At 43.8% G+C, this 11689-nt stretch overlaps 5 protein-coding genes across 5 annotated transcripts; 4 read left to right on the top strand and 1 right to left on the bottom strand.

Moving 5' to 3' along the window:
• Positions 1-102: 102 nt before the first annotated feature.
• V865_000212 (uncharacterized protein) lies at positions 103-1472 on the bottom strand (the record flags this gene model as incomplete). Its single annotated transcript, XM_066224044.1, has 6 exons — positions 103-194; positions 271-390; positions 451-543; positions 602-671; positions 731-1097; positions 1180-1472. 6 exons carry the CDS (start codon positions 1470-1472, stop codon positions 103-105), a joined length of 1035 nt encoding a protein of 344 aa, XP_066080141.1.
• A 1106-nt stretch (positions 1473-2578) lies between these two features.
• Positions 2579-5646, top strand: V865_000211 (uncharacterized protein; the record flags this gene model as incomplete). The annotated part of the gene is made up of 12 exons (XM_066224043.1): positions 2579-3385; positions 3506-3704; positions 3790-4073; positions 4175-4331; positions 4405-4473; positions 4540-4628; positions 4703-4788; positions 4874-5098; positions 5186-5244; positions 5303-5333; positions 5416-5453; positions 5519-5646. 12 exons carry the CDS (start codon positions 2579-2581, stop codon positions 5644-5646), a joined length of 2172 nt encoding a protein of 723 aa, XP_066080140.1.
• A 503-nt stretch (positions 5647-6149) lies between these two features.
• Positions 6150-7790, top strand: V865_000210 (uncharacterized protein; the record flags this gene model as incomplete). Its single annotated transcript, XM_066224042.1, has 2 exons — positions 6150-6816; positions 6889-7790. 2 exons carry the CDS (start codon positions 6150-6152, stop codon positions 7788-7790), a joined length of 1569 nt encoding a protein of 522 aa, XP_066080139.1.
• A 315-nt stretch (positions 7791-8105) lies between these two features.
• V865_000209 (uncharacterized protein) lies at positions 8106-9452 on the top strand (the record flags this gene model as incomplete). Its single annotated transcript, XM_066224041.1, has 7 exons — positions 8106-8128; positions 8199-8225; positions 8541-8658; positions 8721-8776; positions 8868-9129; positions 9196-9271; positions 9334-9452. 7 exons carry the CDS (start codon positions 8106-8108, stop codon positions 9450-9452), a joined length of 681 nt encoding a protein of 226 aa, XP_066080138.1.
• Positions 9453-10285: 833 nt separating this feature from the next.
• V865_000208 (uncharacterized protein) lies at positions 10286-11040 on the top strand (the record flags this gene model as incomplete). Its single annotated transcript, XM_066224040.1, has 5 exons — positions 10286-10408; positions 10454-10481; positions 10615-10623; positions 10767-10971; positions 11031-11040. The coding sequence occupies 5 exons, from the start codon at positions 10286-10288 to the stop codon at positions 11038-11040; spliced, it is 375 nt and encodes a 124-aa protein (XP_066080137.1).
• Between the last annotated feature and the right edge of the window lie 649 nt (positions 11041-11689).

Here is an 11689-nt window from a genome sequence, read left to right as displayed (position 1 = left end):
CAGAGATAGACCACTACATATAACCATATTTAAACGAAGATACTATTTACTGTTTCTAACTCTACAATCATATTAATCTACAAATATCTACTCTTACATCGTTTAGAATCCACCCCCACCACCATCACCGCCGCCACCAAAGTCACCACCACCACCACCGAAATCACCACCACCTCCGAAACCTCCTCCATAGTCTACGTTCACGATGTTGCTGAATTAGCATTATGAATCCAGTGGTGAATAGCAGAATGGATATAGCCATGAGCTCACCGGGAGTCATAGCGTCTGCCAATAACATTCCACCTAAAAGACCTGCCCCACCACCCATGAGCAATGGCGCACCCATACCCATTCCTCCATAACCTCTTCGACCGTATCCACCGCCGTAGCCTAAATGATCCGATGTGTCAGCTTACACCATGAGCAGAAGGAATCCAGAGAGATTCTCACCATAACCGTATGGACTACCGTACATCCCTCCACCTCTCATGAAAGGTGTGGAAGGGGCAGCGTACATATATGGATCGCTAGCATACATACGACCTAGTAGAGCAAAGGTATAAGCATAGACCAAGTGTAGCTACAGCTTTGGTGTACTTACGGATATTAGGATCATTGAGTTGTTGGTTGATCAATTCCTGCCTTCTTCGTTGATAAGCAGCTTGAGCTTCCTATTATTGCACCTCGATCATTAGCTCCATCGCCTCTTACGCTCAAAGCGAAAGCTCACAATCATCTTCCTTCTCTGCTCTTCCTTTGCTTTCCTCTTGTCTTCTTTCGCTTTCGCTCTCTCTTCCTTAGTTCCAATTAACTTATCTTTCTTCTTCTGGAACCAGTTTCTTTCATCCCCAGAAACCACATTCTTACTTTGTTGTTGTCCTTGTTGTTCTCTACCATCCTTTGTACTTTTGGTAGTCTTGATTTTATCTTGTAAGATCTTCTCATCCTCTGATTTCTTTCTTATAGCTTGACCTTCCTTTGATTCCGGGTGGGCAGGATGAGTAGTAGGTAAACTCCTGAGAAACTCGGGATCGTCATAGGGATGTAACCATGTTGATCGTTTGGTACGTTCATCAACGTAAAAAGCATGTTGTTGTCTATTTCAAACAGGTCAATTTCAGCCCAGCCCATCCAAGTTCATCTATCCAATGATAAATGTCCACTAGGAAGCCTACTCACTTCGGATCAAAACACCTTACCCAACCTTCAGGTAAATCCCTCTGCTCATCATCCATACTTCTTCTCATCTCCACCTCTTTCGGATCAAGTTTATCTTGCTCCTCGTCGGTCAAATCGCTCACGTCAGATACGTTCGAGGAAGCTCTCTGGTGACCTGGTCGATTTTGTGCTACAGCATCTTGAGAAGTGGTTCGAACATCGCCTGAGGGCGTGGTAACGGATACGTTGGGTCTTGCTCCTCCGGGTTGATATGGCGGAGGTGCCTCAGTGGGGTTGGTAGAGTTTGGTGTCATTATGTTTCGTTTGCTTGAGGATAGGAAAGCAGTCAATGATGAAAGGTTTATATCAATGCGACGATGGTCATAAGATGAATCATGGTGAGTACCCAACGAGAACGAAGTGCCGGGTGAGCGAGCAAGCAGGTGAGCCCTGACGTCATTGTTGCCGATCGAGATGCAATCGAGTTTAAATAGGTTATCCTGCTAAATTCCAGCTACGAGTATCCATGCAGTACAGAGAGAGGCCTTTGAAGCTTGTATCTTCTTCCCAAATGAGGGGATGGCCTACCAGAGCACGATGTCAACTGTTTGTCTGTCATACTTATATGTACAATGCCCGTAGGGTCGCAATTCAAGCCCTGTCATCTGGATACCTTTGTCAAAATGTAAGAGTATCACCGCCGATAAAGTGCGCTGGATGTGTTGTTCCATTCCATTGGATCTAGCATATGCCGAGCTGCATCAAAATTTCCCTATACGGCCGTTACGGCGGCTCAATCCGGATAGGTGGTACATCACAGGCAGGGAGTAAGCTTAATTTTCGGTTTTCCGTCTGAAACTCCACTCATGACCTAGGTCGGTGTCCGATGCGATAATATGCTGAGTAAGGAAAGTAAAACCACTGGCTGTGGGTGTATCTCAATTATCATTCACCTGAATGGAATAAAAGCATGCAAATGATACACTGTCTGTCCCATTTGTTAATTGATTATCCATATCGTTGACTTGATCGGCCGTACCCGAGGTTTCGCATGCTTCGTTGAGTGATCCTGATTTGATCTGGTCCATGATCCGCATGATCCGGAAATAGAACAAAATCACAAAATCACAAGCCTCATTTCAAGATTTATCGAAAAATCTTACAAATCATTACTCGTTGATATATCGTAACAACAACGGAACGTATCCCTATATCACCTTCTACATTTTGTAGCATAAAGTATCTCACCTGTCCACGCTGTACAACAGGTATCTTCAGTCATACATCGAACAGTCTTTCTGAGATATAGAGAGTCGCCATCAATCTATAGAGCGATTGACTATTTGAAGACTGGAGAAATCCAGAAACTCTTTTAGGAAAACAGTAAGAACAAGAATAACTAACGTCACCATACCTCAAAATGTCTACGTCTCCGAATCCACTCGATCTCGGTGCGCCCATTGGTGCTCATTCGTCCTCTAACCCTACACACAACAACAACGAAGACCTAAACGTCGCTCCTCAACCTCTCGACCCTACTCACCCCGTCTTACAGCACACCCGAACAGCCCCTACGACCTTCCCAATCGACCCTCTAGCTCACGAGCAACTGACCAGCGAGAAATCACCTATGACAAACGACGAATCTCGCTCGGGGTCGGAAAGCCCTACTCCGACTTTACCAGTTGCTGGAGCAGGGGGATTACACGGACAGCCTCAGCCAGGTACAAAAGCGTTTGAGGGTATCCAAGGGGATCAGAAAGATTATCAAGCTGGTACGATCGGTGAAAAGGGAAGTCAAGATGTAGGATTGTTGGCAAGAGAGGAGTTAGGCTTGAACGAGAAACATGGATATGACCATGAAAATGGACATGGACATGGGTTACATAGGATTTCATCACGTAAATCGCACAAAGAAGAAGAGAGGGATGGATTGACCAAGATCGAAAGGACTTCAACTGGTACACAGGTAAAGCATCATACCCATAGTGCATCTGGCGCGGATACAGTCCAAGGTGTAGGCATGGTACCCATTTCGAGGCAATACTCAACTCCTCCAGCTGTTAGTCCATTTGGAGGTGTAGCGCCCACAGGGAGTGACGCGGAGATGGGTCTGAGGGCTCTTAGAAGTAGGGAAGAAGAGGATGAGAGGGATCAGGAGAGGGAAGAGAAAGGTCCGGATCCTTGGGCTGTGAAATTTGAGCCGGGGGAGAAGATCAATCCGAAGGTGAGTTTTGGTTTTAGGAAACCTTCTCATTATGGCCTACCAGCCTGGGTAGCTCATTTATCCTCCAATCTTCTCGTTCTTGAACAGTGACGCTGACACTGACATCTTGTCGTATTACAGAACTGGGGCGTCCTTTACCGATGGGGACTAACAGGTATCGCCGGGTTACTCGTACTGAATTCAACCTTCGCCTCATCCTCACCTTCCGGTATCGTACAAGACATGGAGGAGTATTTCGGTTTCTCCCAAGAAGTTGCTGTCCTCACGATCTCCTTGTTTGTGGCTGGTTATTGTATAGGTCCTATCCTATGGGGTCCTTGTGAGTGGTACCACTCCACACCCAACCTCATGGGGAAAGATCCAGTAACACTGAATGAACTTATCTTTATTTTTTTCCATTGTAGTATCCGAATCCTACGGTCGACGACCCATTTTCATCCTATCTTTCATCATCTACACGGGTATGCAAGTCGGTTGTGCCCTTTCCAAAAACACCGCATCAATCTTGATATTTAGATTACTCGGTGGAATATTCGCTTCTGCACCATTGACCAATTCAGGTGCTATGATTGCCGATATTTGGGATACAGATCATCGTGGACAAGCAATGAGTCTTTTCGCACTGGCTCCATTCGCTGGTCCAAGTGTGGGTCCAATCGTAGCTGGTGCTATCCAGGTTACCGGTACTGTAAGTTTTGCCTTGTCATTCATTCCCTTCGTTTCCCATGTCACATACGACTATCACAAGGAGTATACATAGCTGATCTGATTCGGGACCTGATTTGGTAGAATTGGAGATGGGTTTATTGGATTCTTACCATTTTTGCTGGAGTCTGTTTGGCAGTCATCGTTGTGTTCGTTCCTGAGACATACGCACCAAAGATCTTGGTACATAAAGCGAAGAGGTTAAGGAAAGATACTCAGGAAGAAAGATGGTATGCACCTCGTAAGTACCTTTGGAGAATTATCCTCGTCTATGATCCAAGTCATATATTGACTTTACGCTTTATTGTTTACAGTCGAAAAAGCAGATAATAGATGGAAATCCAGATTATATGATATCTTGGCTAAACCTTTTGTCATCCTCGGTAAGTCATCGTATCATTCTCTCAAGATAATTCAGGTGACTAACCATCTATTTTGTATTGGTGTAGCTCTCGAACCTATGTTGTTGGCAGTCACGATGTACATGTCTTTCGTGTACGGTGTGGTGTATCTCCTGTTTGAAGCTTATCCATTTGTTGTGAGTACTGAAAAAAAAAACACATCTTTCGAATGTGGTGTAAACCTAACCATTCGTTTTGGTTTCTTATGCAGTTCGTTATCAATCACGGGTTCAACAATCTTCAGAATGGTCTTTGTTTCTTGGGATTCTTCACGGGTGGTGTAATCTGTGTCGTTCTGTGAGTCTTTCATACTCTTCCTGCTCCATCGCCTCTTCACTATATGTGATTGTGCTTTGCTGATGTTGATGGTGAATTTTTATAGATTTATGACAGTGATTGAACCTCGTTACCAACGACATGCAGCTAAAGTCGCACCACTCCCACCTCGGCCCGAGAAGAGATTGGAACTCTGTGTAATTTCAGGATGGAGTTTGGTCATTTCCATGTTCTGGTTTGGATGGACCTCTTACAGCTCAATTCATTGGATATCACCTGTCATTGCTGGTGGATTGATTGGTATTGGGACTTTGGGAATGTTCGTTTCCCTGTAAGTAAAGTGCTGTTTCCCAATCTCACAAGCAAAAACAAACTTGTACGGACATTGTTGGTTGACTGGATTGGGTTATGTGTACAGGTTCAACTATATTATCGATGTTTATCTTTGGTCGGCTGCTAGTGCTTTGGCCGGAGCGAGTGAGTTGACTATTCTGGATCGACATACTATTGACAAAATGCTGACTTTGTCATTTAGCTATCGTTCGATCGTTATTCGGTGCTGCTTTGTAAGTTAAGAAAAGTTGATAAATCCCAATCGACGCTTGTAATAGGAATGTCAGCTAACCTCTCTGATATGTGAATGTGTAGCCCTCTCTTCGCTACTCAGATGTACGAAAAATTAGGAAGTGAGTTATTCTCCCTTCGTTACTACTCCGACTTGAAGCCACACTGACATCATTTGTTCGTTCAGCTCAATGGGCATCCTCCCTCCTCGGGTTCTTAGCTTTGCTTTTAGCTCCCATTCCTATCGTCTTGATGATCTTCGGTCCGAAGTTGAGGGCGAGATCAAAGTTCTCACCTAACAAGACTGTTCATTAAGCGGATAACTGTAGATTGCTTAAAACGAGAAACCATAGTGGAGGAAGGTATAGGAAAGTGGGGGAGCAAAGCACATGTGTTGTGGTGACTACATCGCATTTAATAGCTATACATATAATCATACCTTTATAATGACATTGCTATACGGATGAATGGACATTCAATCTGATATGCCACTTACAATGACGGAATCAATTCTTGTTCGATTTGCCACCCAAAACGAAAGATTGGGATCAGAGTGGAGGTCAAAGCTGAGCTGCAACCAATTTGTCTATTCTTCACCTTGTTTCTTTGTCAACTCACCATCATATCAGGAGAAACATAGCTAGGAGTCTTCTGTACTCTCCTCACCAAAAAGGGCGAACAGTCACATCCGAATATTTCATCTTTAAATCAGCAGGTGAGGTGATAGTAAAATTCAGTCAACCGCAACTCAACTCCCCCCTTCACGCACCCTATTCAACTTTCTTACCACCTACGTCTTTCCTCATCGTCTCATCGCAATGTCGTACTCTCCCGAAGTCTCATCAGTATTTGGTAGTCCCTCATCCTCTTCCCTCTCTTCTTCCCCTGACGTACATCATGCCGGACCATCTTACCGTCGACGAAGATCGCCCTCTTCATCATCAGAATCAGGCTCAGACACGGACTCATCTCTCGGGGATACACCTCTTGTAAACCGACCTATCTACCGACCTAGAAATAATCCAGACATACCTTCTCCACCTCTTGCTGAGCCTAGAAACGGAAACCATATTGCTGCCGTTAACAGACGAAGGAACTTGGACGAGACGTTGGATGTTAGACGAGGTGATCAGAGGGGTTTATCGCAGATTCTTCAAGATAGGAGGAGAGGCCAACCTGATGGAAATGCAGATGCAGGTGTGGGTGGAAGTAGGGATAGTCAACAACCAGCGACAAGACCGTCAGGAAGAAGAAATACAATTGTAGAGGTTGACGATGATAGTGATGATGATATTGTATTCACTGGAGAGAATAGAAATCCAAATCCTAATCCTAATCCCCCTCCTAATCTTCGACATATACTACGACGTGTTCAACCACCGGAAGCTCATGGAGCGATCAGAGAAAGAGCGAATCACAATCACAATGCGCGGGGTATGATTTTGAGGGCTCCTTCGCCTGGTAGATTTAGGAGAATGATGGATGGTGAGTTGTTGACCCAGTCATCCTGGAATCTTTCGGAGGTTGATCGTGCTGATATTGTTCATGGACCAATAGAAATCGATGAGCTTCTAGATCGAAGGGGTGAAGCGCACGATGCGATAATCAACGATCAAGAAGACGAAAGACGGCGACAAATCCTTTCTCCACCTGTCGCGGTACCTGTTCCACCAAGAAGAATCGGTCTAGGTGGAGGAGGTTTGTTCAGACGTAATGCTCCTCCTCAAGCTCAAAATCCAGCTGACGAACTCAACAACGTTGGGGCACCTGGATGGCCCGCACATTTCGGACAAATCTTTAGATTTGCCAATGGGAGAGGTGATCCCGATATGGCAGAGATGGAAATGGGAATTCATCTTAGAGGATTAGGGATGTTCGGAGGAGGAATAAGACATCAACAGCAACAAGAAGATATCCAAACGATCTTATCTAAAATATCTCCTCCATCATATCCCAAAACAATGGTTACGAAAGGATTCACCAATGAATTCGATATGGATTCTGTCGTTCGCAATGAACCTATCGAATTGGATGATGAAGGGAATATCATAAAGAACAATACAATCAAAAAGAAGGAATGTCTGATCTGTTCAGAATGTCATCTACCTCTACTGGTTTCTTCAGCATACAAATCGCCAAGTGATAAATTATGGGTATTGAGGTGTGGACATTTATTAGATGAATATTGTTTAAATTCCTTGCAAACTCCTCAAACCCCCCAAGAGCTCTCTTCGGTTATAAGACATGAAACAACCGATGGAACGCCTGAAAAGAAGAGGAGAAGAAAGAATGCCAGTAGGAAAGTGAAGAAACCCGATCCTCCCAGACCTGATGAATACACTTTTAGATGTCCTGTGACAGGTTGTGGGAAAGAACACAAGAGTGTACATTTCGTAGATGATGAAGAGGGTAGATGGAAGGCTAAAGATGGTGAGGGAGCTTTACCTGCTTATGCGTAGATACGGGTGTGTCATTCTCGTATCATGTCCGTCGAACTAATGTTGTATGGTGATTATCAATATTCATAATTTGTAACGTGTATATAATACTGTAAATCAGAGTAGTGATGATATCATCCATGTCAGATCCAAAGGAGGTCCGTGCGCTGATCAATAGCGTCGCACGAGGGTTGACTCGACTGACGTTTGATTATGGTGGTAGTATAAAATGTCAACGCGGCTGTCTTCACTTTTCTGATCTTTCTCTTCATTCATCTACATATCACTACTCCTATCTTGATCAATTCCCATAACTAATAAGGTAAAGACAGTACAATGTCTCTGGAAACACTCAACGTGTAAGCTCGCCTGCCGTACCTCTGTGTCGCACGAGATAACGTAGCTTACAAACATTGTTTACCTGTATAGCCATCCTCTCTCTGGATACTCTTTCATGTGAGTGCAATTAACCCTACTGAGCTTAGTTTCTACTATGAGACAGTATTGATTCGAGATAGAAGAACTTGAAAGACCTGGTTCTTTCTTGACCTCAGCTATTAATTTTGTCTTCCCTCTTGCCTTGTGAACGTTTCTACCACTGGTTATGGTTTGGACTATGCATCAGATCACTCACCATCCTATCAACTCTCATTCTCTTGTCACCTACTATCATTCTGCTTCTCCACGGCCACTCCTCGGAACTTATCTACTCTGTGATAAGGCGCACCGAGGTGTTCGTACCGCTTATGACTAGCTATTCCCATTTCTTAGCGAAAGAGAATCTCAACCTGAAGAAGATAATTCGGTTACCGCTCGACTCAAACGACTTGAAGATCAATATGCTGAATCAGGTATAAGAAGATCAGTAGAAGCTATCATGCTGGTCAATGTGAGTCAGCTTCATCGGAAATGTCTTGATGGGAAAGCTGACGTGAGATCATTTTGTATCAGGTTCACGACTTCCCTCACGTATTGGTTTTGCAGGTTGCCAATGCATTCTATAAGCTGTAAGTGAGGTTACTCTCCTTCTTATGCAGTAACGTCAGCTATCATTAAACCGATGACAGAATTGATCAAAAACTGATAGCAATTGCTTAGCCCCGGGGGATACCTTGATCCCGTCGAATCCGACTCTTCTGGTCTTATCACTCGACTCAACGAGCAACTCGGTGTTCCCTTCACCCCATCTCTCATCCATGCAGGTAAAATGACTGAAGTTCAAGGAATCACCACTCCTCTCGATGGAAATACCAAAATTACCGGTGGCGATGGCACGCTCTGGATCAGTCCTGCTGGCGGAGATTGGAAGGTTGGTGATCTGTTAAGTACCTGGTGGAGACCTAACTATGATACATTTTATGTCAGTTACCAAGAAGCTGAGCTCTGAGACCCCTGCATAGAGTAGTAAGCTAAATAATTGAAATAGTACCCTTACATCCCTGCTCACATTTCTCAACCGAAAGAATGTAAGAAACTCTACTTGGTCGAACTCCCTCCTAACAGTCAGTATAGTTTCTGTTCAGTCTGATACGCCTTTAGGCTAACCTTGGGACGCCCAACGCAGAGACCTTCGCCGTTCCGGTCAATATGAAACTTCACGCTATCCCTGTGTATGAGTTTTACGATAATGCAGCTAGGTATGGACCTCAATTCGCTGGTATCCCTTACATCCTTAGCAAGTGAGTGATTTCGCGACTGGACCCAAGTCAGATCCCGGATGTCCCAGACCGAGTAAGGGAAAGAGCATACGTTACTGATAATTCTATTCCCTGCGGATAGGTATGGGATCTACCATCAACTTCCTGCCGAAACCGGGACCAACGGTGGTAAGCGATAATCAATGAAGGGACATCCGTATGCCCGATAACTCGAGTATGTGGAGTAAATTATCTCATGTTGGTATGGGATGATGTGGATGTGGTAAGCGAGGTTTAGGTCAAAGGATATCGTGGTTGATTATATGTTAGTCTATGTAATCGAATTGTCTCTTGTACTTGACACAGATGATGGCACACAGTACTTTCGCAATATTATAAGTCATAAAGTTTGTTGTGATATGGCACAGCCACGCCGACGGGTACAGTATATGTGTGTGATCGGACATTAACCCTCGCCTTCGTGCTTTCGTCGCACCAAGCTATATGTGCTTCGTCGGAGACTTGTTGCATGGCATGAGGTCATTTCACACCGTCTTTGCTTCTTTTGGTCATGCATTGATCCGGATCAAGATCCATCTCGGTGTAGCGGTGTTGAGCGGGATCATTGACGTAATGCTATTAATCACGGAGTTTCGGGAAGACCGAGATGGTGATGGTATGCTAAGAAGCTAAAAGATCGATCACACATCATGCTCAACGATTCCAGAATAAGATATCGAGAGGAAAAGGTATAAATAGGTGTCTTTGTGGGATGGACTTATCCGACTCTTTATTTCATGACACTAACAATCCACTGATTTATACCTCTGAATCACTGTTCTACGATTACACCTTACCTTGATATACAGAGTACCAGGTATGTTCACCAAATCGACTTTGTTGATGGAAGCGACCACCCTCGGTATGATGGGCTTCGTGAATGCTCAATCGACAAGTCAACCTGATTGGGCTGCTCTGTCTGATAAGGTACTGAACGCACTTGTAAGTGGAGTTGATTGATGATTCACCAGTCATCGTACATTACAGCTCCCCGTGGATGCTTCTCGATCACGAGGTGAATCGGTCTTTCGATGCTGATACTAATGTTATCTTGTGGAATCAACCTCTAGGATCTCCGAACAATGTCAAACAGCTGTGAAAAATACTTTTTCAATTGATTCTGAATTGGGTCAATGTCTTCTATGAAGCTTTGATTGGTGAGTACCTCATTCCCAATTGGTGATAGCTCTTGTATTCCTACTTCCCACTCTCACCTTCACACCTCCTTGCAATCTTAAGCTACTGTAGTAGACGGTATGTTGTAGATATACTGAAGGACTGATTTACCATGGTACTTTAGGAATCACCGACGATGCCTCGCTCGATTCATACCTCACTAACTCATGCGCTGCCGATCCATGTACAGATGAATCTCTTACCAACGCTGCCAATACCATTTGGACTGGCTGTCAAACCGAGTTGGGATATTTGGGAATTACAAGGGATATAGTTTATGAGGTATTTGGAAGTTATTCGGTTCAAAGGGAGATATCGTGTTTGAAGAAGTGAGTGAGGGATTTACAGTACCTAACTTGACCATTATCTTGCTGATCTCAGAGGCTAGGGATGATTAATACTGCTTAACTTACCTCTCACAAACCCTCAACTCTTCTTCTTCAGAACTTCACGCCGAATTTGAATCTATTGATCTATCTAACACGACATTCGACCAAGTTGGTCAAATTGTTCAAGGTGAATTCCAAGATTTAGCAAAAGATTATCTATGTAACGAATGTTCAATCGCTTCGATCGATCTGGTATTGGTCCAATATCCCATATTGGCCCAGATCGATTTGAATGGAGGGAAGACAGTAGTAGATTATGTTAATGGGTATTGTTCCGATAAGGGTGTATCAGTATCTACTGGTGAGTGATCTAACCACCCTGGTATTGTGTTCGAATTGATAAACTGACTACCTCGACTGGTTTACCTCTTCAGATGGTACACTCCCTCAAGGAATTACCAAGACAGCTCATAATTCCACTTTCCCATCTACCAATGGGCTCGTTAAACGAATGATTACACGAAATATCGGTGTTCTTAAATCAAGATTTATGAGGATGCTTTTAAGCGGGATTATATGACCGTAAATTAAGAATGATAGATACTCGTTTGATCGACATTTGGATAGTAAGATTCAATAAACACTTCTTCGTTCTTCGTGATTATTTCATATACTTGTGTTTCATGAAAATAAAAAATGTTCCGTAAGTGTACCATGT

The sequence above is a fragment of the Kwoniella europaea genome, chromosome 1 (genome assembly GCF_036810445.1).
Source record: "Kwoniella europaea PYCC6329 chromosome 1, complete sequence".
Classification (NCBI taxonomy): Eukaryota; Fungi; Basidiomycota; class Tremellomycetes; order Tremellales; family Cryptococcaceae; genus Kwoniella; species Kwoniella europaea.
Note: the sequence above shows the minus strand (reverse complement) of the source record. Positions and strands in the feature narration are given on the sequence as shown.